Source organism: Cetorhinus maximus, chromosome 14, assembly GCF_964194155.1.
Source record: "Cetorhinus maximus chromosome 14, sCetMax3.hap1.1, whole genome shotgun sequence".
NCBI classification, from domain to species: Eukaryota; Metazoa; Chordata; class Chondrichthyes; order Lamniformes; family Cetorhinidae; genus Cetorhinus; species Cetorhinus maximus.
Genome location: NC_135892.1, coordinates 107,255,993 through 107,281,184, shown reverse-complemented (window position 1 = coordinate 107,281,184; position 25,192 = coordinate 107,255,993). Strand labels below are relative to the sequence as shown.

The 25,192-nt window shown below is 44.5% G+C and overlaps 1 protein-coding gene across 1 annotated transcript in view; it reads right to left on the bottom strand.

Annotated features, from left to right (window-relative positions):
* Nucleotides 1–1,417: 1,417 nt before the first annotated feature.
* Nucleotides 1,418–25,192, bottom strand: part of thbs2a (thrombospondin 2a) — a 63,296-nt gene continuing 39,521 nt past the window's right edge. Inside the window, exons 14-22 of the mRNA XM_078557449.1 lie at nt 22,420–22,527; nt 22,135–22,294; nt 21,013–21,131; nt 19,251–19,485; nt 16,748–16,975; nt 15,555–15,826; nt 10,611–10,708; nt 6,755–6,894; nt 1,418–3,587 (exon numbers count right to left, since the gene is read on the bottom strand). Of these exons, the coding sequence (XP_078413575.1) occupies nt 3,580–3,587; nt 6,755–6,894; nt 10,611–10,708; nt 15,555–15,826; nt 16,748–16,975; nt 19,251–19,485; nt 21,013–21,131; nt 22,135–22,294; nt 22,420–22,527 (1,368 nt within the window). The 3' untranslated portion in view covers nt 1,418–3,579. The remainder of the gene's footprint in view (nt 3,588–6,754; nt 6,895–10,610; nt 10,709–15,554; nt 15,827–16,747; nt 16,976–19,250; nt 19,486–21,012; nt 21,132–22,134; nt 22,295–22,419; nt 22,528–25,192) is intronic.

The window sequence follows — 25,192 nt, the reverse complement described above, 5'->3', positions numbered from 1 at the left end:
ACGTTAAGGGAAAAATCTTCTCCACGTCGGGGGGAGGTGGAAGTTCAGGAGCAGGTGCGGACAGGCGCGCCTCTGATTGGCGCCCCCGATTGGGGGCACGCCGCTATTTTACATGGGCAAGCCAATTAAGGCCCACCCAGCGTGATGTCCGCCAGGAAGTGCCATGCGCTCCCTGTGCAGGCGGTGGGGGGATTCCCTCAGCCGACAGTGCGCTCTTTTGCGCATGCGCGCGAAAGAGCGCACTGATCTCCCTGAGGCCAAGTGCTGCATCAGGGAGAACGGCTGCAAATTTAAAAATGTTAAAAAGACAAAAACAAAATTTCTCTTGTCATGTCCCCTCATGTGACACTGTCACATGAGTTGGGATGTGTCCATCACTTTTAGTGTAACCGTTATTAAATATTTTAAAACCCTGATGAAACCTCATCCCGTTCGTGGATGAGGTTTCATGCTTTCTCTTAAGCCCGCCAGGGCTCCCGGCCTGCCCGTCAACCTTAAGGTTGGACGGGCAGGTCCATTAATTATGTTAAGTATTTTTTAGATGGCCTCAATAGGCCGTTGATAGGTCAGCAGGTGCACAGTTGATTTGGCTGCGCCCCCGCCGACCTGCAAATTTAAATGAGGCGGGGTGACGTCGGGAGTTCTGCCCGACATCCTCCCGCGTCATTTTACGTGTTGGCGAGCAGTCCCCGCCCCCGCTCGGAAGATCCTGCCCTGACAGTGTCAGCCTTGGCACAGTGGGTGCCGCTCTTGCCTCTGAGTCAGAAGTTTGCAGATTCAAGAACTGCCTCCAGAGATCTAAGCGCAGTAGCTCTGGTGATACTCCAGTGCAGTACTGAGGGAGTACTGCACTGTCAGATATGCTGTCTTTCAGATGAAATATTAAACTAAGGTCCCATCTGCCCTCTAGAGTAGATGCAAAAGATCCCATGGCACTATTTTGAAGAAACGTGGGGTTGTTCTCTCAATGTCCTGGACAATATTTGTCCTCGACCAGCATGACTATAACAGATTACCTGGTTGTTACCATTTGCTGCTTGAAGAACCGTTCTGTGTGCTAATTGGCTGCTGCATTTCCGACGACAGTGGAAACACTTTAAAAGTACGTAGGCTGTAAAATGCTTTTGGGAAATCCCGAAGTTGTTACATAAATGCAATTTATTTTTCCTTAAGGCCTTTTATGAGCTGCCGATATTTTCTCTCGCCGTACTCTGTAGATCATTTTGCACTGGCTGACCTAATGACAGAGACATGCTGCAGGCAAGACGCCTCCCGTCCCAGGGAGAAAACAATGCAGATTGGCTCCGGTTTGGTTTTTCACTGTCTCGAACATATTGTTGTACAGGAGAGAGCCTCTAAAACCACAGTCATTTCTTGCGGACGCCTGCTGCAATTCTGATACAAGAATATTGAAACGTAAAGCTGAGTAATTTTATTAAATGCTTCATTAACAACTGCACCCTTTAGCTATGTACAGTTAATATGCTAAACTTGTGTGTGCGTATATATATATTTATATATTAAAAAAAACACAATAAACATGACAAGCATCAAAACCTGACAAAGGAAAACAAATTATTCTGCGGTACTCAACAGCTATACAATGTGAAGACATGCATTGGTGTGGCAAGATTTTGGATCAAGCAACACATTTATCCTGCTGTTCTAAGGGGACATATCCCCATGTACATCGTGAAGCGTTTGAGGTATTAAAATACCACTAGAGTGGAGTGATGAAAAATGTGGGAATTGACTGTCGCCAGCAATGGAGTGGCCGAACCGTGACCTTTGACCCAACGTGCAGGCTGCGAGGCCTAGAGGCCTGGTCCAGCGGGGCCCATTTGTAACTGGCAGGCTTGCCCAGTTTGAATTTGCCAGGAAAAGGTGGAGCTGGCGGGGTGGGGGGGTGTGGTGGGTGGTTGGGGTTTGTTGTTTGAACAACTATTAAACCAGAATGGCCAAGCTCAGTTAGCGCTACTTACTTCGGATATAGAGCAGATTAATGGAGAGGTGGATTTAAATGCTGCATGTGTCTTAGGGGGCTGCACGGTATTGTAGGGAATCTCCAGGCCACAATAAAAGCCTTGGTCTCTCCTGCTTTGCAGAATACCAGATCTATTTACAGTTTAAAAGGAAACAAGGTAGAGCAAATTTATTTAATTAACAAATATGGTGTATAAACACAAATTGGTTTAACTCACAGAACACTGTTTCAGCCTTTTTTGATAGTTTATTTGCCTAACATTAATCAAAAAATATAGACTAGGGTTTGTCGGCCAAGTTTCTCTTTCAAATTTCGATATTGCTTCAGTGTAAACAAATAAATAAATTATTTACAATCTTTGGCAAAATTCACTGCTTCCCACAAACAATTTTTTTAAGAAGGAAAAGGGAGAGAGAGAGAGAGAGAGAGAATAAAACCATAAATAAATTAAATAGCAAAATATGATACAATCTAAATATTCACATCTTTTGCCCCCTCGCCCTCTGCAAACTGTTTTCTCTTTCCTTGAAAGATGTTTGCACTTTGCGATGACCTGTGGAACCACTTGGATGTTCCTCGTCCAAAAGGGGGGTGGTGGGGGGGGGAGCGGGTTGAGGGGAAAGGGAGGTGGGTTGCAGTAGAGAGGGAGGGAGGGGGAGATATAGGAAAGTCAAAGGGAGGAATTGGTTGCTTCTCAAATAAGAAAGAGTTTCTTATAGCTGTCACTAACATTGAAAGACTCTGCAATGTGTGTAAAAAAACCAGAACAAAAATGATATACGATATATGGAATATATATAGATACACATCTACATATATTCAGATTAAGCCGATACATTATTGCTTGCGGTTTACTTCATCCCCAACAACCCCCCGAATACCAGTCGTAGCTTTTTCTCAGCTGAGGGAAAGCAACTGGCATGTCAGTTAATCGATTAAATGGTACATAATAGAGTGTTTATAGGATTCGTATGCCATTACTGTAATAGCTGTGCCATCCGGTAATACCAATAGCTGAAATGCTTTTATATACAGACAATGAAATGTGATAGAAAAAGTTGTAAACAAAGTGGTTTTAAAACATGTTTTTTGTAATTCATTATTGTTTCCCAGAAAATGTCATTTTTAACATTGTTAAATCAGGCTTTCTTTTTAAAAAAAACAGTCCGCTGCTCGGTTTCCTTGACAACAGCCTTATTTAGAAAATAGTAACGGCAGGCTTATATTGCAGTATGATAAGTTTGTTAAATGATCACTAATCCCTCTATCTAGGTAAAGCCACGGTGCGAGACTTGTTTGAGATACAGTCAGCTTCCTGCCAATTAGCGTCTCGGTTGCCGCATTTCTACCAGGCCGTCCAGAGAGCTGGTGCACAGAGCAAGAGTGAGTCACCAAGGTCGGCCGAAGGTGGGTTGGAATGGGGGCGGGGTGGGGGAGGGGGGGGTGGATGGGAGAAAGGGAGGGATGGGTCAAAGGTTACACTCAGGAAGCCAGCGAGGAAAAAGTGGGCGTAAATCGGGACTCCCAGTCCGATTGAGGTGATGAGGCTGCACAGCATGTTCAGGGTTCCCACGACGTGTGCTGCAGGCAGGTGCTCAGTTATCTGTGAAAACAAGACATTGCATCACATTGAAATTCTCTCTGTTTGGAGGCCATGATTTTTTTTTGTAAATTCACGAAATGGCAGCTCATTTTGCACAAGCTTGCAGGAAAAGAAAAATGTTGCTGACTAAAGAGAAATGATGTTGAAGCTTTTCATCTTGCACTCAGCAGGACAGATGCAAGAATGCCAAACTTCAAAGGGAGCAACAATTCATACTGCATGAGAAAAGGATGCTGACTGGCTGGCAAGGTGACTCTGATTGGTTGAGGCATTGCTAGGGAGAATGCACCATGGAACTATTGTCTCCCCATGCTTTTATTTAATTCACAAAAGGCACAATAGCTCCCTCCTGTATTCTTCCCTGGGCAATAGCTCCCTCCTGTATGCTTCCCTGGGCAATAGCTCCCTCCTGTATTCTTCCATGGGCAATAGTTTCCTCCTGTATTCTTCTATGGGCAATAGCTCCCTCCTGTATTCTTCCATGGGCAATAGCTCCCTCCTGTATTCTTCCATGGCAACATCTCAACTATTCAGAGTTGACTTGCCAACCAATCAGCATCCTTTTCATGCAGTATAAATTGTTGCTCCCTTTGAAATTTGGCATTCTTGCATCTGTCCTGATGAGTGCAAGATGAAAAATGTTTTGACAGCATGTCTCTTTCTTCAGCAATACTCAAGTTCTGAAAAGAAAAATCCGTGTCTGCTCTTCGCAGGCAATTTAGCGCATCAGGGATGTTTCTCCTCAGGCTCCCTCAGCAGGTTTTGCTTGATATTTATGCTGCTTGGTGTGGTTAAACCACCTGACAGGGAAGGCCTCAGGGTCAACCTGCAACGTGGACTGTGGTAGTGGGAAAGCCATTGAAGTGAACTGTATTAATGGGTCCAAGAGATAACTAGATCTGCTTCTGGAGAGAGAAGGGAATTGGTAAATGGGATTGATTGCTGTAAAAAGCCGTGTTTTTATATTGAGGTAAGTGGCTCTTAGGAATTTACCATTACAATTAATATACATGTCATAGAATAGTGACCGTGGCTCAGTTCATAGCACCCTCGCCTTTGAATCAGAGGGTTGTGGGTTCATGTCCCACTCCCGGAAAACCAAGAACTGTGATTGTACTCGAAAGAGTTGCAATCTGTGACTGTTGATAACTCAAAAGAGTTTGAGCATACAAGCCTGGAGTGCAACAGAGGGCTTCTAATAGAATCAAAGAACTCCAAGGACCAATGTTGAATCATTGGAACTCACCAGTTGTAACCAATGACCCCAATAAAATTTAATTGTTGCCATGTGACTGCTTTTTTCAATGCACAGGATTTAACCAGAACAAGCCTGCTGTGCAACCGGGCATGCGCATATAGCAGCAGCATTGACTGACATACTCCCAATGAAACGTTGTTATTTTGTATATAATTACTCTAAGCATTAAACAATTGTCGGAGTGTGGCCTGGATAGGTAAAGTCTGCATTTGTTGCCAATGCCGTGCATAGGCAGTTGCCGACTGATGGTAGGTCCAGGTTAACGCCATATTTATAGGGGGCAATGGGGAGCCAGATTCATGAGCGGTTGCCAGCTTTATAAGGGGAAAATATGCAGTAGGGCGCATGAGTGGTCATCACTGGCCCTGGCAGCAGGAGCAGGAAACGTTGTGTATTTCTGTTCTGGACTGACAGTGATGGATTTTGGAAGCTCATTAGAAGGGAAGGATTTGCAGACAGGAACGAAAATCTTTCCCTTGTGGGTTATTTTACTGCAGTCATGTTGGCCAGTGTTTCCAAACTCTGTCTCACTATGTCAGTAACGTAAGTGGATTATAGGTTGGTGTGAATATCAGACTATATTGCCTCTCCCTCATTCATCCCCCGCTACCGCTCTGAGTTCCTGGCTGCAGGCTCCAGCAGTAATATCATTGGATTTCCGCAGTCCAGTGCACACGCTCAGGTGGGTATCGGCAGCCATCTTGCACGGTCATAGTGTGTTGGCAGGAGACCCAGCGGATAGGTAACAGCTTCTCAAGCCTGGCTGCCAAGCCAATCAAAGGTCAAATCCTGTGACGTGTTTAGCTCTGGTCAGACCACACCTGGTGTACTGTGAGCAGCTCTGAGCACCACACCTTCGGAATGATATATTGACCTTAGAGGGAGGGCAGCCTAGATCCACCAAAATGATACCTGGGTTCCAAGGGTTAAATTACGAGGAGAGATTACACAAACTAGGGCTGTATTCCCTGGAATTTAGGAGGTTAAGGGGTGATTTGCCTGAAGTATTCAAGATATTATGGGGAACAGATAATTTCTCTCTATCTAGCCTATTTCCATTGGTTGGGGAGTTTAGACTCAGGGGCAGAGCCTAAAAATTAAACCCAGACATTTCAGGAGCAAAATTAGGAAACAATTTTACACGCAAAGGGTGGTAGGAGTTTGGAACTCTCTTCTTTAAATGATAATTGATGCTGGATCAATTGTTAATTTTAAAACTGAGATTAATAGATTTTCGTAACCAAAGGTATTAAGGGGTATGGAGTTAGGTCACAGATCGTTCAGGATCTCACTGAGTGGCGGGTGAAACAGGCCTGAAGGATTGAATGGCCTCCTCCTGTTCCTACGTTAAACATTGCGACAAGATTATGGTCTGAACCACAACCAGAACAGGACAGCTCAGTGACCTAGAGGGATTTATTTGTTTGCAATCTATCACATTATATACTCACATTTACACATTATTACATACATATAAATAAAATATACAGGAGTAAAATACATTGCACTGTAAATGTAATGTGTATGTGTATATATCTCTAATGTCAATCTATGTAATATAGGCTGCAAAAAATCTATTCATATCTTTATCTATTTGTCCAGGTTTCTTCAACCATTGTGATGGACAGTGCCAATGACAGGGTCCTGCGAATACCATGGACTGGATTTTCCAGTCCCGCCAGGGACCGGAAATTCCTGCCCAAAATCAACGGAATTTTGGCTGCTCTCCAAATTCTCCGGTCCCGGCCGTGCCAATTCCCACCATGGGCGGGACCGTAAAATCCTGGCCCATACCTAAGTTGAACCAAATATTGTGGTTGGTGCCACAGTTCGAGGGACATGGGATGTCCTGTGCATATTGTGGATTACAATGTGGACATACAGAGACAAGGGCAGCGGGCAGGCTTACCTCGACACTCGTATTTGAGGTCAGAGAAGTAGACGGCCTCCTGGGAGAAGACAAAGAGTCCTAGTCGTCCGCCGGCTAACGTCTGATCATAGATAGGGCCAGAATCAGCCATGATTTGCTTTCCTTCATAGACCACCACTCTGCAGAAACAGAAGCAGAACTGAGGATCGCTCCTAAAAACCATAACTGCACTTACACATGTCACATACAACATGAAATAGATTTCAAATATCTGCAAACATATGTGGATGGAACATAAATGTACCTGCATCAAAACAGATTCTGTAGAGAACTGTGTGACAGAGAACTAGACTATTTATGCTTGATGTAGATGTCCTTCTCTCTCTCTAACTCAGATCTGAGTATTTATGAGTACATCTCAGACTATATACATATATATTTCGACATATACATCTGTACAGACTAAGGGCAGTACTTAGTGAAGTGTACTGCCTTTTAATTTTACTTCTGCTTTAAAGAGAATGTCTGCCCTTCACTGTCATTAAGTTCACTGATGCAGACAAGGGAAACGTTCATCAGTTCCATCTCCCCTCTTTTCAGATACGGATGGACCTGCTGACTACTTTCTGGGGTTTTTTTGCTGTTAGATTTCTGACATTTGCAGTTTGTGTTTAGATTTAGACTAGGGGCAGAATTTTGCCCTTGACGGGTGGGTGGGCCCCACCGGCTCGGCATTTTGAGTGGGCGGGCCACCCGTCAGGAAGTGCTATATGCTTCCTGTACGGTGGAGGGGGGACGGCAGGGGTGGGGGGGGGGGGGGGTGGAGGGATTCCCCAACTGTCGTCAAAGTGCGCTCTTTCGCGCATGCGTGTGAAAGAACGCACAGCTCCCTAAGACTAAGTGCTGTCTCATGGAGAGCGCTGAAAGTTTTATAAACTTAAAATATAGAAAAATAAAAAAATTATTAACATGTCCCCCTCATGTGACAATGTCACACGAGATGGGACATGTTAATAAATATCACATAAAGTTTCGTGTATTATCAGAAGCCCGCTGGGGCTCCTGGCCTGCCCGCCAGCCTTAAGGTTGGACGGGCAGGGCCTTTAATTGGCTTAATTATCCTGTCAAAGGCCTTAATTAGCCATTGACAGGTCGGCGGGCGGACAGCTGATTTCGCTGTCCGCTCACCTTCCTGAATATTTAAATGGGGCGGGATGATGTCGGGTGCTCCCCCTGATGTCATCCCTCATAATTTTCGCATCAGCGAGCCAGCCCCGCCCCCAACTAGCGGATGGAAAAATTCTGGCCCCATGTTGCTGATAAACCTAGTGGAACCACACCTTTCAAAATGCGAGCTGTTGGCAATGACGAGTCCACTGCGAGTGCATATTCAAAAATTCATCCCATTATGTATTCAAATGATATCCCCACTTGCCACCATCTTAATGGAGACATTAACCAGTTCAATTGAAATGGCCAAACACCTCAATGGAAGTTTATCTTTTCAGTCGTCCAGGGAATGTGGACGTCACTGGCAAGGCCAGCATTTATCGCCCATCCCTAATTGCCCTGGAGAAGGTAAGGGTGAGCAGTGTTCTTGAATATAACTGAGTGGCTTGCTAGGCCATTTCAGAGGGAAGAAGAAGTGTCACACAAATATATTAAAGATTCTTTTGTAATTTCTCTGCAAGAAATCAGGAAACTGCCTACCCACGGAGATCCCTCTCTCTGTCTCATTTGTGAACTGTGTGTCATAAAGACATGTTCACGATGTGGAGGCTTCAACAACAATGACAACTTGTATTTATATAGCACCTTTAACATAATGAACTGTGCCAAGGTGCTTAGCGGGAGTGTTATTAAATGGGAATTGACACCGAGCCACATAATGAGGCATTAGGGCAGCCAAAAGCTTGGTCAAAGGAGTGGATCTAAACGATTGTCTTAAAGAGGGAGAGAGAGGAGAAATTCAAGTAGAATTTCACTTTGTGCTTCACATGATTTCTTTCAAATCGACTTTTCCTTTTTAGATTTCAAAACATTTTTTCATCAAATAGTAATAACTTAACTTGCTTACTTTTTGGGCACTGACTGATACCTTCACCTTTCATACGTTAGCCTTGAGAGGATTTTTTTTTTGCGATTTTTTTTAATGAGATTCCTTTGTCCACTATTTCAATAAAAGTGTCATATATATATATATATATATTCTCTCTACCTCGCTCTCCTCCTTTAAGATGCTCTTTAAAACCTACCTCCTTGACCAAGCTTTTGATCACCTGACCTAATATCTCCTTATGTGGCTTGGTGTCATATTTCACTTTATAATGCTCCTGTGATGTGCCTTGGGATGTTTCCTTGCATTAAAGGCATGATATAACTATAAGTTGTTGCTATATTCACAAATTGCTACACCATAGTTTAAAAATTTTGTTTTTTTTGAACTACAAAATTTGTCCCAGAGCTAATCCACCCATGTCCATTTATCCAGCCTCTCCCCATCCCTTTTAACTTCCTCTATTTTCAAAATATTTATCCTGCTTCCTTTTCCCAGCTGTCATGGGTTCTGCTGCCATCATCAATTCTGCTAAGGCATTCCAGGCCCTAACAAGCCATTGTGAAAAAAAAAATTCTATCCACTTTCCTCTTGTTCTTTTACTGGTCATCTTAAACTATCGTCTCTGATTGTTGACCTATGAACTTGTGAAATTAAGGCCAGGATTTTCCAGCCCTGCTGTGGCAGGACCCACCATGGGAGATTGGGCCACCCGGGCCAAAAGCCCATTGATGTTCGGTGGGGATGGTGGCAGGCTGGGCCACAAAATCCTGCCCCAGGTTTCCTCGATTTAACTTATCAAAACTCCTCATAATACCACCTTGCTTTTATACTCCTTTGACACTTTACTGTTCCTGTCTAATCAGGACTTAAGGTACCACGTGCTTTTTTTTCAAAGTTTCATCAATTTCTCTCATTTATAATACTAAGAGTAGCTTCCCTTCTACTCATTTCGAAGGAGGACAATTGATATTAGAGATGAGAGGCTTCAGACACGTGGACAGATTGGAGAAGCTGGGGGTTGTGCTCTATAGAGGAGGTTGAGAAGAGGTTTGATAGAGGTGTTCAAAATCATGAGGGATCTGGACAGGGTGGATGGAGAGAAACTGTTCCCATTGACCCAAAGGTTGAGAACCAGAGACACCGATTTAAGGTGATTGGCAGAAGAATCAGAGGGGATGTAAGGAAAATCTTTTTTATGCAGCGAGTGGTTAGGATCTGGAATGCACTGCCTGAGAGTGTGGTGGAGGCAGATTCAATTGTGGCTTTCAAAAGGGAATTGGATAATTATCTGAGGAGAAAATGTTTGCACGGCTACAGGGAAAAGGCAGGGGAATGGCACTTGCTAATTTGCTTTTGCAGCGATCCCGGATGGACATGAGTGAATGGCCTCCTTTTGTGTTGTAACACAATTTTCTGATTCTGTGACAGATTGAATGAATGAATCAATCAATATCTGTCATAACTTTTAACACCTCCATCAAATCTCCTCTTAACCTTCTCAGCTCTAAGGAGAACTGTCCTAGCTTCTTGAGTCTCTCCGCATAACTGAAGTCCCTCGTCTCCGATATCATATTAGCAAACCCCTTCTGCAACCTCTCTCATTCTTCCTGGCAAAATTGTTAACCAGCTTACAAAAAAGGTAAGAACAGACCAGCCTGAGTCTCTCCCATCCCAGCATAGGGTAACTCCCCCAAGCCTTAATACCTCCCTCTGTGCAACCTGTGCTCTATTCACCAAGAGGAGGGAATGTCCTGGACGTATATAGGATTTGCCAGAACTCAGAGTTACCGTCTTGCCTGTTCCTGGCCAGCAGTTTGGGCATAATGTGCTACTTACCTGATGAAGCCTGTTTTGGGTCGATGGATCAAGTGCCACCTGTAGGCGGTGTAATCCTTCCAGCCAATATTCTTGGGGTCGTGCCATAAGGTTCGTACCTGAAACACAAACAGATTCACATTAACATCACAGGAAATTTTTTCACGGAAAACGTGTTCGCACCAAAGTGGTTTAGATTGACAGAGTTCATTTGTTTGTTGGTGTCATCTCCTTCCCAGAAGGTTGACTGCCACGGGTCTCCACATCTGACTGTCCTGTGCTGCCCTTACACATTCCACATCAGTCAACTACATCCAGTCCATTATATCCGTCATCCATTTTCTCCTCTGCTTCCCCCTCCTATGTTTAACTTCGATTTTCTTCTCCAATAACTGTCTCTGTCTATCATCTGGTCTAACAGTGTGACCAAAATATTGATGCAGTGTAAGTAGGCCTGGGTAGTAGATTTTAGTGTAACTTGACTATTTTTATATTAATTTCGTCTTATATTCTTTGTGATAAGCTAACAAGGTCAAAACGCCATTTTGTGCTAACACTGGAAATCAAAGTCATTTTGTGTCTATATTTTATAAACACTCACATGTATTAATTAGGGTTATGTAATTGAGAACCAGCCAGAAACAGATGATAACCAAATAATATACCTCAATTAAGTTGTAACTGAAGAAATGGTAATTAATCAAGTTGTTAGATTTAGAAGGCTAGATTTAAAAGCTTTTAAACAGGGCTGTAAGATTTCTGCTTTGGATGCACATCAAATCTGACATTTTGTGCTAAGCGCATAAACCTTGACCAAACGGACAAGAGACAATTGTGCAAAGTCAGGTAACAAAAGACACTGTGAAAGAAACATTGTCCTTTCAAGAGACAATGTACATAGGTAGTCAAACTCCAATTAAAACAAAAGCAAAAGTTGCTTGAAAAACTCAGCAGGTTTGACAGCATCTGTGGAGAGAAAGACAGATTTAATGTTTTGAGTCCGTATGAATGATGAAGAGTCATACGGACTTGAAACGTTAACTCTGTCTTTCTCTTCACAGATGCTGTCAGACCTGTTGAGTTTTTCCAGCAATTTTTGTTTTTATTTCAGATTCCCAGCATCCGCAGTATTTTGCTTTTGTCCAATTAAAACAAACCAATCATGGTCTGAGATGAGGTATTGATAATTTAGGGGATAAAAATAAAGGCTTTGAATTACACCTTTGCTAGCTAGTCGCATACCGGATGCTCCTGAGGCAGAATTTGAAAAAAATTGCTGTCAATGATGGAACTAGAGGACAACCTTACTCTTCAACGACCCTGATCAATTATTTGTAGCTGTAAAGTCTATTTTGTGTTTTTAAATATACTTTCTCCTTTGAAAATAAACTCTCTCTTTTAATTTGCTATTCGAGAGTCCTTCTCACCTTACGGTCGACCCAAAACACTTATTGGATTTTATTGGATTAATTTGAAGTCAGATAATTGAATAATTAAGAATTAAGATAAATTAAAGTACTCTGTATATAAAAACCTACAAGACTCATTTCCCCTTTTCTCCAGCCATTTCCAACACTTCCTCATTAGTCTTTCTCTCTATGTAGGATATGTGGAACACCCTCCTATATGTCCACATCCCAAATACATTTGGTTTATCAACAATCTCTCTGTTTGTTGTCCGTGACTCTGAGGCATAACAGAGATGACAAAATGTAGTACCCTCAGCATTCTTTTCCTAAGATTCAGGTTCACTTTCTTTGAAGTTAACACATATTTCATTTCTTCGCCATTGTTTAGATCATGGCTGATCTGTATCTTTATTTACCTGCCTTGGTTCCCTGTCCTATAATAACATTACTGAACAAAAATCAATCACAGACAATCCTACCCTGTCCACATCTGATATGCAACCACACCCACTTGCTCTCCAACACTACTGGCACAATATATCCCTGATGTGGGGTGACTGAGGGGGAGGCTACTCCTGCTAAGTGTGGGTTGAAAGTAGGCTATGCTAGCCCAGCATTTATGGGAACCCAGATGTCATGAGTTCAAATCTCACCCTGATGCCAATGTGTGATGGTGCGTTTAGTATGTGGTAATTTGTGGGTTGGCACCAGATGAAAGGTCATGACATCTGCTGGCTTGTCATAAAAATCCAAGTTGTTGAGGGAACTGACCCCTCCTTAGCCAGTCTGGCTAAAGAGTTGGCCTCAGACCCACATTCTGTGGTTGACCCTCACAGCAACCAGAAATAAACACAGCATTTCCCTACTTTTATATTCCATTCCCCTTGCAATGAGAACCAGCATTCCACTTGCCTTCCTAATCACTTGCTATACCTGCATAGTAACTTTTTGTGATTCATGAACCAGGGCACCCAGATCCCTCTGTACCGTATGGGCTGCTTTGCTGGTGTTGGCTATATCCTCGGAATAAATTGCAACCATGGAACTGTGCCCTTACAGTCAGCGTGGTTTTAAATTACAACGTAGGAAAGTTCTATTCAGTGACTGGCCGTGTGCTTGTTCAGAATGTTATACCAATTAATTCTACCCGCAGTTACCTCATGTACTCGCTCTGCGGGCAATGGCCCATCATTAACTTTGTTCATTATTAAAAAAGGCTATTTTTCTTTTTAGATTGCGGTATTAAAACAAAATGCTTGCATGCACAAACACCTTTTTGTGTATCTACATGTGCCCAAGCAAATAACTTGTATCTACGTGGTGCTGTTAACACAGTAAACCATCCCCAAGATGCTTCACAGAAGCGTTATCAAAGATGAATTTGACACAGCGTTACATGAGGGGCAGAAATTTTCATTTGGAGGGTGGTCGCGTGCCCGACCGGCTCGAGTGTGAAATGATGCGCATTGACGTTGGCCGAGCATGCCCGCCAACTGTAAGGTCGGACAGGCAGTGAAAAATTTCTCCCGATTAACTTTTTAATGGCCTTAATGGCAGCACGCCCACCGACCGAAATATTGCGCAAGTGCGTGATGACCTCATCGCCTGACATCATCGTGCGTCATTTTACGCTTGGTTGGGTTGGGTGCATGCCCACCTACCAAGCTAAAAATTCTACCCCTGAAATCCATTTGCTCGCCTTGGTTCCATAACCCTCAACTAACAAAAATCTAGTAATCTCAGTTTTAAAATTAAACACCTCATTCAGACCTCCCCTTAACTTTCTAGACTCAAGGGAATTCAAGCCTATTCTAAGCAACCTGTTCTCATAATTTAACCCTTTTTAGTGTGGATTAATTAAGGAAGGCCAACACAGATTTATTAAAGGTAAATTATGTTTCGCTAACTTGCTAGAGTTTTTTGTAAGGTAACAGAGAGGGTTGATGCGGGTAATGAAGTTGATGTGGTATAAATGGACTTCCAAAAGAGATTGGAGCCCATGGATACGAAGTTGGCTGAGTGACAGGAAGCAGAGAGTAGTGGTGAATGGCCGCTTATCGTACTGGAGGAAGGTATACAGTAGTTTCCCCAAGGGTCAGTACTATGACCACTGCTTTTCTTGACCTATATTAATGACCTAGGCTTGGGTGTACAGGGCACAATTTCAAAATCTGCAGATGATGCAAAAGTTGGGTGTATTGTGAACTGTGAGGAGGATAGTGATGGGCTTCAGGAGAACATAGACAGGCTGGGTGGACACGTTGAAGATGAAATTTAATGCAAAGAAGTGTGAAGTGATACATTTTGGTAAGAAGAACGAGGAGAGACAATATATAAAATAAAGGGTACAATTCTAAAGGGGGCACAGGAACAGAGAGACCTGGGGGGGGAATTTGTGCAGAGATCATTGAAGGTAGCAGGGCAGACTGAGAAAGCAGGTAACAGGCATACAGGATCCTGGGTTTTATAAACAGAGGCATCGGTGAAAAAGCAAGGTAGTTATTGCGAACCTTTGTAAAACACTGGTTCAGCCTCAACTCGAGTATTGTGGCCAATTCTGGGGACCACATTTTAGGAAGGATGTGGGAGCTTTACAGAGGGTACAGAAAGGATTTATCACATTGGCTACAGGAATGAGAAACTTCAGTTACGTGGATTGATTGGAGAAAGTGGGGCTGTTCTCCTTACAGAAGAGCAGGTTGAGAGGTGATTTAATGGAGGTGTTCAAAATCACAGGGGCTTCTAGAGAGAGTAGATAGGGAGAAACTGTTCCTATCGGTGGAAGGGTTGAGAACCAGAAGACACTAATTTAAGGTGATTGGAAAAAGAAGCTACTGGAATATGAGGAGGAGACTTTTGTGCAGTGAGTGTTTAGGATCTGGAATGCCTGAGAGTGTGGTGGAGGCAGATTCAATTGTGGCTTTCAAAAGGGAATTGGTTAAACACCTGAAGAGAAAAAAAAATGTAGGGCTATAGGGAAAAGGCGGGGAAGTGGGATTAGCTCTTACAGAGAGCCAGCACAAATGTGATGGGCCAAATGATCTCCGTCTGTGCGGTCTATGAATCTGTGCTGCACTCTCTCTCCCCCCACCCCGGCCACCCCTGTACTCACTTTCTCCAGTAAAACTAAGGCTGATGGATGACTTGGTAATAAGTTCAATAGGGTAGGTGTGGATGTTTTCACTTATGGGGAAATCTAACACTAAGGGCCATAAATAGATATTAAATCCAACGGGGAATTCAGGGGAAACAGCATGTTTCCCAGTGTGGTGAGAATGTATAACTCTCAAACACAGGGAGTAGTTTAGGTGATTAGCACCGATGCCTTTAAAGGAAAAGAACAGAAGGATATGCTGATAGGATCGGATGATGTAAGGCGAGAGGAAGCTCATTTGGAGCATTAACACCAGCATAGATGATGTATTGGGCCCAATGGCCTATTTCTGTGCCGTATATTCTGTGCAACTTAATCCTTTGCCCATGCAGAGCTGGTGAATAAACAGACGCAAAGATTTTGAAGGTCACAGACAGATCGTTGTAGCTGGGCAGTGCTTACCTGTCCGGGGGTGTTCCCGGTGTGCCAGAGTGCATTCCGCAGGTGCTCTCCCCGGCCTGTGGTGGAGTTCACCACCTTAAGGGAAACGCCAGCGTAACCGTGAGCTCTGGAGGGCTTCTCCTCCCAGTAGGTCTGGGTGACCTGCTTCCACATCACCACGTAAAACCGGCTGCTGGATTGGTAGCCAAAGACGAAGCCGGCGTAATCATCATCGCGGTCTGTGTTGACGTAGAAGGTGCCACTGAAGTCAATAGCATTGAACTCATCGAAGCCTGCGGATTATCAAGGGAGATGTTTCCTCTCAATCGCAACTCAAGAGGCAGAATAGATCATTTCAGTACATTTGTTTCAAATGGGTGATGCCTGACACTTTTGCTCATTCTCGAGATGTGGCAAGGCTGGCATTGATTGCTCATCCCTTGAGAAGGTGGTGGTGTGAGGTCTTTTTGAACCGTTGCAGTACATGCAGTGAAGGTGCTCCCACAGTGTCGTTAGGCATTTGGGGAGTGGGGAGAGTTGGAGGTGGATGGGTTGAGGGGAGTGTTCCAGGATTTTCACTCAGCGTTCTGTCATTGAGTTCCTGATCCATATCAGTGAGCACTCAGACTGAGCTCAGTAACGCCATCCAGGTTGTGCTGCATTGGGAGGTCATTGGTCTGAAGATACTAACCACATCCCAAAACACAAGGGTGGCTCATTATAATATTAAAAATGTGTTTACAGCTCAGCACAGCTTAAACTAGAAAATACTTTTGGGTGCGGGGGGGTGCTAGGTGTGTGGGGTGGTTAGGAAATGGACACAGCCCCAGGAAATTAAGATCCCCTTAAAGGCTCTAGCTGCATTAGGAGAGCAGCTCACGAGGGTGTAGGAGGGAGCAAAGGGTCATAGGATAAAACCAAGGCTGCCCAGAAGAAAAATTTACACTAGGCCTCTCCTTCCGTGCCTGTTGCTAATGGTTACTGAGCGATTGGTGCATTGCTCAGGCACGGCAACAGCATCATTAGAAGCACAGTTAATTGCTATGAGTTCCGAGGCCTCCATGATCCTGACATGACTCATACTACACAACATTCCACCCAAAATGTGTTGGCCAACCACATTGGCATGTATAAGGTGAATTAGACTCCAAGTAGGCCTCAAGCAGGGAACAGGCACCTGAAACACCTCAGACTGGCTCCTCATTATTGCTTACCAACAGCTAGACCAGGGTCAGAATTGGCTGTCTGCAACAGCTCCTTGCCCTGGTTACGCACTACCCAGTTAGGATCAATCTGCGTTGTTCCCTTTGGATCTAGGTGGACCATCTGGAATTTCCTCAGGTCAGTCTTGCTGATGGCGTTGTTCTCAGGGCACACATCGTAAATATCTGGGATGCTGTCGTTGTCGAAGTCGTCCTTACATGCGTCCCCTCTGCCATCACCTGCCAGGAGCATTTAAAAGCGGTTAATTCCTGGAGCCCAGTCCAACCAGTTGAGAAAGAGTAGTCAAAGGTCAAAGGCTTCAAAATGGCGCAGGGGAATGAATGTCCATTATGTGTTTTGGACATATTAGAAAACATTGGGCTGAACTTTCTTGCTATCTTTAGGCTCCTGTCAGGATTATTCCTGAGTACCAAGCTGCATGAGTCAGAGGTGTGTGGAATCTCCGGGAGGTGGCTAATTAACAGGCCTCTCCACATTTGCCATCCAATTAAGGATGAGAGTCCAGTTCCCGCGGCGCGGGGCCCAATCAGAGGGCCGCCGGGAGGGCACCTCCGAGATGCCGCTGGCCAGCTGACTCAGAGGACGAGCCAAAGATCCCAGCGGTGTCCTCGACCGGCCACAAAATGGGCCATTAATTATCTACTTGCCTCGGCCAGGTGGATATCTGGGGTCACGGTGACCCTGGCACTGGCAAGATTGCTCGGCGGTGGAAATGTGTCAGGGAGCTGATGTGATGCGCAGCTTTCTGAATTTGCTCCCTGTCCTGCTCCGCACCTGCAGTTGGTTTTGCAGAGGGTGGGGTAGCCGGGAAAATGCTTCCTGTGATTCGCCCACTGGTAATCCATGGAGGGATTCAGGACAAATGGGGAGTTTTGTCAGAGGAAATAGGGAGGTACTGTTTTCACTGGCAGGAGGGCCAGTCACCAGAGAACACGGATTTAAAGTCATCGAGTAAAGAACCGGAGGTGAGGTAAAGAGAATTTTTTTAACAGAGGGAATTATAAATCTGGAATGTTCTAATCTGGGATGTTATAATCCTCAAAGGGTGGCGGAAGCAGATTCAATAGTAACTTTCAACAAGGAATTGGATAAATTCCTGATGAGGAAAATTTTGCCGGGCTCTGGGAAAAGGACAAATGAGTGGCTAATTGGATAGCTCTGTCAAAGAGCAGCACAGGGACAATGGGCTGAATGGCCTCCTTCAAAGCTGTGATCTTTAGTTATTTTACTCACTTCCAACATGCTTTCATTACATGGCCAAACCTCACACCTGGGCCCAGACACTGAGTATTTAGAAGCTTATTTCAGTGCTTGCATTTTTTTTTCTTTATTCTTTCATGGGATGTGAGCATCAGTGGCAAGGCCAGCGTTTGTTGTCCAACTCTAATTTGCCCTTGAACTGAGTGGCTTGCTAGGCCATTTCAGAGGGCAGTTAAAAGTCAACCACATTGCTGGAGTCAGGTGTAGGCCAGACTGGGTAGGGACGGCAGGTTTCCTTCCTTAAACCAGATCGGTTTTTAAACAACAAACATTATATCCCAGATTTATTAATTGAATTTAAATTCCACCTGCTACCATGGCGGGATTTAAACCTGTGTCCCACAGCATTAGCTTGCGTCACTAGGTTATTAGTCGAGTGACTTGACCATGACACCACCGTCTCCCCATACGGCGTGGGATCCTGATTTACATATTTAAAGGACCCTACTGCCTGAAACAGGCAGCTGCTTTGGCCGCCAACCAGTAGGATACCCCTGTCATAGGCCAGAATTTTTACCTCGATGGGTGGGCAGCCGAACTCTGCCGGCAAAATGGGGCCCGCTGCCATTTTGAGTGGGCGGGCCAATGAAGGCCCACCCAGCGGCCTGCCCGACAGGCTTCCTGTCCAGGGGCGGGGGGCGGAGGGTGGAGGGATTCCCCATCTGTCAAAGTGCGCTGAGCGCACTGCTTCCTGAGACTAGGTGCTGTCTCAGGGAGATCACTGACAGTGTCAAAAACATTAAAAATAGAAAAATATAAAAGTTATTAACATGTCCCCCTCATGTGACAATGTCACACGAGATGGGAAATGTTAATAAAAAGGACATAAACTTTTTAAAAGTTTTTAAAAACGGACATGAAACCTCATCCCGCCAGTGGATGAGGTTTCATGTATTATCAGAAGCCCGCTGGGGCTCCTGGCCTGCCCGCCAGCCTTAAGGTTGGACTGGTAGGGTCTTTAATTATCTTAATGATCCTGTCACTGGCTTCAATTGGCCATTGAAAGGTCGGCGGGCGGACAGCTGATTTCGCTGTCCACCCGCCTTCCTCAATATTTAAATGGACCGCGATGTCATCCCGTGTCATTTTCCTGTCAGCGAGCAGGCTCCGCCCCCCCAAATCGCCGAGGGGAAAATCCTCCCCTTAGTGTTGGCATGTTGATTGTCATCCGCCGTCACCATTCCTGAGACTGTTATCTGGTCTGTCAACAGGCCAATAAAGAGAAACTCTTACCATCAGAGTCGATTTGGTCAGGGTTGGGGACAAGACGGCAGTTATCCCTCCCGTCGGGGATCCCATCATCGTCATCGTCAGGGTCGCAGGCATCTCCTCTTCCATCCTTGTCATGATCGGCCTGGTTGGAATTGGCGACGTACGGGCAGTTATCCAGGTTGTTTTGGTGCCCATCTTCATCGATATCCTGATTGTCATCACACTGATCACCCACCAGGTCAGAGTCAGAGTCTTCCTGCAGGACAATATTACATGAGTAACCTTTATTACATAAAAAGACTTGCATTTATATAGCACCTTTCACAACCCCAGGACATCCCTAGACACTTTATTATAAGTAATTAAGCACATTTAAAGCGTGGTCAACGCAGAAGTTTGTGCATAGCAAGCTCCCACAACAGCAATGTGATAATGATAAAGTATTCTGCATCAGTGGTATTGACTGAGGGATAAATATTAGCCAGGAAAGCTCCCCTGCTCTTCTTCAAAATATTGGCCAACAGATCTTTTACATCCAGCTGAGACGGAAGGCAGGGACTCTGTTTAATGACTCGTTCAATAAGACAGCACCTCTGACAGTGCAGCACTCCCTAACTGCATGGGACTGTCAGCCTACATTATTGTGCTTTGGAGTAAGATTACAAACCCATGACGTTCTGACTCAGAGACGAGAGTGCCATCAACTGAGCTACAGCTATCATGTAATCTCAGCTGGTCTGATGAATGTTACAGTTTTAGCTGTAAGACAGATTTTTACTTGTCCTTGAGATGTGGCCATTGCTGGTATGTCAGTTTTTGTTGCCCACCTCTGTTTGCACTGAGGATGTAGTGGTGTCTGTTGATGCCCATCTCACTGCCAATGTCCATTATACCACCAATGTCCATTACACAGCCAATGTCCACTACACCATCAATGCCCATTACACAGCCAATGCCCATCACACTGTTGATACCCATTACACTACCAATGTGCATTACACTACCAATGCCCATTACACCACCGATGTATTACACTATGGCCAAAACTTTTCGCTCAGCATGCGTGCGCGCGCCCGACACGCTCAAGCGTAAAATAGCGCGCGATGACATTGGGTGAGTGTCCCAACCTCATCGTGCGCTTGCACGATATTTCGGTTGGCGGGTGCGCGCGATAATCGGCAGCCCGCCTGCTGACAATTAAGAGGGCAATTAAGCCCATTAAACGCGCAATTAACTAGGGTTTTTCGCTGCCCGACAAACCTCATTGGTTGACGGGCAGGCGAATCGGCCAGGCGGCCTTTGCATTTTTCAGGAAACCTCACCCAAGGGTGAGGTGAAGCTTCCGAGATTAATTTAAAAAAGGTTAAAAATGTTCGGACGCACATTTCAGCATCCATATGTTTAGGTGACTGATTCTGATGCGTGGGCATTTTTTTTTTTAAACAGATTTTAAAATCTGTTTTAATTGAATTTAAATTCTTCGGCTCCCTGGGGCAGTTCTCTGCCTTCAGGAAGCTTTCTTTGGGCAGTCCCCAGTGCCCATGCTGCCCTCCTGCCTCCACCCCAGCAGCCCTGGGACTGGTCAGTGCACCTTTGATGCTGGCTGGCCGTTAATTGGCTAGCCAGCATGAAATGGCGGGTGGAGGCTGATGGCAGGCAGTGTTCCCAGGCAATGGGCCATTTCCTGGCTGTTCCCAGGCCCGCCGATCGTGGCCACCCGCCAGCCCGAAAATCCTGCCCTCTCATTCTCGGTACTACAGCAGCAGCAAATGTTCTTTCTTACTTGGTCAGGGTTATGCATAAGGGGGCAGTTGTCACACATGTCTCCGACCCCATCCTGATCGGTATCTCTCTGGTCAGTGTTGTAAACATAAGGACAGTTGTCACTCTCATTCAAGATATCTGTTGACATCGGAACAAGATTATTAGGATAACAATGACAGCACACTGCAGCTCAACATAAAGGTTAAATCAGCTTCAGGTCACAGATTGGGTGCAGCTGATTGGTCTATCCACAGCACATCAATTCTGTAAGATCCCCATCAACCTCCCACTCTGCACAAATATTTCCAGGGTTAACAAATGCACGAATCCACCTGGAGATCCATTCCAAATGATGATCACTCTTGATGTGATGAAGAATTAGTCAAGAGGATGGGAACAGAAAGAGTACCCTGCTGAGCAAGGAGATCTGGCACATTATCGGGATATGGTGCTGAGAGCATTTGTTTGTGCTCTCTCTCTGACCAGAGAGTGCCAAATCTTGACACGCAGTCCCAAATGGGAACACACTTCATTCTCCATCCCTCACTGTGCTGAGCACTAAACAGAAATATGTAGAACTTACAGCACAGACGCTGGCTATTCAGCCCAACTGGTCCATGCCAGTGTTTATGCTCCACACAAGCCTCCTCCCACCCTACTTCAAATAGCCATATATGTATATCCTTCTATTCCTCTCTCCCTCATGTACTTATCTAGCTTCCCCTTAAATGCATCCATGCTAATCACCTCAGCTACTCCCTTGTTAGTGAGTTCCACATTCTCCCCATTCTCTGGGTAAAGGTGTTGCTCCTGAATTCCTTGTTATGTTTAGCAGAGACTATCTCATCATTTATGGCCCCTAGTTTTAATCTCTGTCACACCTTCTCTCTGTCTACCCTGTCCAACTCTTCCATAATCTTAAAAACCTTTATCAAGTCACTGACTGACCTTCCCTGTTCTAGAGCAAGGGCCCCATTCCTTCCTGATAGTTATAACCTTTCAGTTCTGTTATCAATTGCCTGGGTCAGATTTACTTTCACTCCAACACCCAGTGACACCTCTAGAACCCGCACGCATGCACCAAACTGAGGTGCGACCCAGCTCTGAGAGAGTTGGCACGTTACTCTGCCACCGCACTCACCGTCTCCATCAATGTCAACTGAGCAGGCATCGCCTTCGCCATCTCCATCTGTGTCGATCTGTGACGGGTTGTGGTCGTAGGGACAGTTGTCACAGCGGTCACCCACTTCATCCTTGTCATAATCAAACTGCCGGGGGTTGTAGAGCAGAGGGCAATTGTCCTGGAAGAAAAAAGGATGGAGAGATGGTCCCCATTTTATCCTCGTGGATTTAAAGACATTGGCAGACATGTCACAATTACATTTTTGGTGGTTGGGGGAAGCAAAAAGAAGGTTCCGGGACTCACCCTCTCGTCATTTATGCCGTCGTTGTCATCATCTTTATCGCAAGCGTCACCCTCTCCATCCTTGTCAAAGTCCTCTTGTCCAGAATTGGGCAGGTGAGGGCAGTTATCCTGTTTACGAGGTGAAAAAAAGAACAGCTACTAGGATGCCAAGCACCGTGACTGTATTCACAGACAAAATGGGTGTGTGAGGAAGGCCAGATTTGTTTTCAACCAACAGTTGGGAAATAGCCCAAATGTTGTCTCATTGTGAACTGTTCAAGTCATGAAGTTCTGCAGGCCTGTTTTCTGATTTGCCCGAAATGTTCTGGAAAGCTCAAAGAGAAAGAAATTGCCTTGGGAACCTTCCACTAAGAGTTTTCTTCATAAGTCTGGCCTACTTCAGGGAGCTTTTCCAGCACTGGTGACATTTTAATGGATGATGATTGCTGCCATTATCTGCTGTGCTTGCTGTTATGACTTGAGGAGGCTTTAGTTTCAATACACAACCATGGCCCTCCGGATCTCAGCTTTGATACAATCCACGGACATCCTACCTTCCTCAAATGTGACAGTCTATCAATCTGGCAGCAGAGCTGATTCTGTTCCTCCATCAACGAAATATGATAGCTTCTACTCACGACACTCATCAGACTCCAGTATGTTAAAGTTCAAAGCTTAGTGCTGTATAGTAACAATTGTCATAAAACCCATTAGCATGAGGCAGTCGACTGAGAGCCATTGACAAAGCATTTTTTAAAAAAATTCACTGTTGGGAACGTGAACATCACTGGCAAGACAGGGCATTTATTGCCCATCTGTGGTTGGCCTGGATACAACTGAGTGGCAGTTAAGAGTCAACCACATTGCTGTGGGCCTGGAGTCACATTTAGGCCAGACCAGATAGGGTTGGCAGACTTCCTTCCCTGAAGGACACTAGTGAACCAGTTGGGGTTTTACAACAATCCGACAGCTTCATGGATCCCAGCATTTAATGGCCTGATTTTATTTTTTAAACTGGAGAAATGTTTACGGCAGCATTCATAGAAATTTAGGAGGTCATTGTTCTGATGCCTGAGTTGGAACTTGACATCTGCTTTAAACCCCCTCGTAGATATTAACAGTGAACATCTACAAGGTAGAGGTCACTGTCAGTGTGCAATGTCGCTTAAAAGAGAGGAACATACATAATTTCATAAACATTCAGAATGCAACATCACCGGCATTAACTTCTCATTTTAGTAAAGTGGGGGAGCTAAACTTGCTTGAATAAATTCAAGGCTTGCGAGAGAAATAGATCAATAGAGAGAGAGAGAAGGTGAGAGATGGAGGGAGAGGGAGTCAGTGAGAGATATAAAGAAAGATAGAGAGCGCAAATGAGCCAGCTAGAGGGATGATAGAGAAAGTAAGAAATGGAGGGAAAGAGACAGTGAGAGATATAGAGACAGATAGAGGGAGCAAGGAAGTGAGAAAGAGTGAAAGAGATAAGCAAAGAAAGAGGATATGAGAGAGGGAGGGGGAGACTAAGAGATAATGGGAGAGAGAAGGAGGGAGAGTTGGAAAATGAGTAAGAGAGAGAAAAAGGTGATAAGAGAGAGAAAGATAGATAAAGTGAGGGAGATAGCGGGCAAGCGATAGAGAAACAGAGTAAGAGAGATAGAGGGAGAAAGCAAGAGAGAGAGAGAATAATTATTAACAGGTGAAAAATCTAGTGGGGAATTTTTTTTTAATGCTTGCGCATAAGCTTTGCTTTTTCTGATGTTACTGCTGGGTGTAAGATTACTGCCTGGGGGAAGATTTGTGAGCCGACTGTGAGATTCTCCAGTGATGTGACTGAGGTCAAAACTCTCCATTCAAATTAGGAACATATTTAGACCTCTCCATGATAACAAAAGGATTGCAGATTTTCTCTTTACTTCTCAAGCTCCGGGCACATTTTCTTTTTCTCTAGAAACAACTTAGTTGAATGATTTTTTAAAAAAATATTAATGACCTTTAGGCTTCCACCACGTACAATTGGGTCAGGATTGCGTGCATCAATGAAGAGTGTTCATTGCCAAGTTGGGGTGTCTTGTAGTTAATGTCTTACCCCGAGCTTAATCTATGAGTATAATTCCAAAAAACACACCAAGTACTACACGGATTGTGTAATGTGTACAGCATCCCATTGCTGGCCACAATTACCTTGGGATTAGGCTGTTTGAATACTCACGATCTCCTAATACACTCATGTGTAATTTCTTTGACTGCCATTTTAATGGACCATCACAAAACTTGCAGCGTGGGTGGACACCATTTGACCCAACTGGTCTATGCTGGTCTTTATCCTCCCAACTATCTTCATCTAAACTTATCAACATGTTCTTCTATTCCTTTCTCCCTCAAGTCTTATTCCTTCTCCTTAAATGCACCTATTCTATTCCCCTCAGCTGTTCCTTGTGGTACCCTGTGGATAAAGAAATTTCTCTTGAATTACTTATTGGATTTACTTGTGACTATCTTACACTTATATTTATATTTGATCTCCCCCATAAATGGAAAGATCTCCATATCTACCCTATCAAACCACTTCATAATTTAAAGGTCATCTGTTAGGCTATCCCTCAGCTTTCTGTTTTCTAGAGAAAGGAGCCCTAGCCTGTTCACTTTTTCCTGACAGTTGTAACCTCTCAGTTCTGGTATCATGCTTGCAAATTATTTTTGCACATTCTCCAGTGCCTCTATATGTCATATGGAGCCCAGAACTGAGCGCAGAACTCCAAGTATGGTCTAACCAAAGTTCTATATAAGTCCAGCA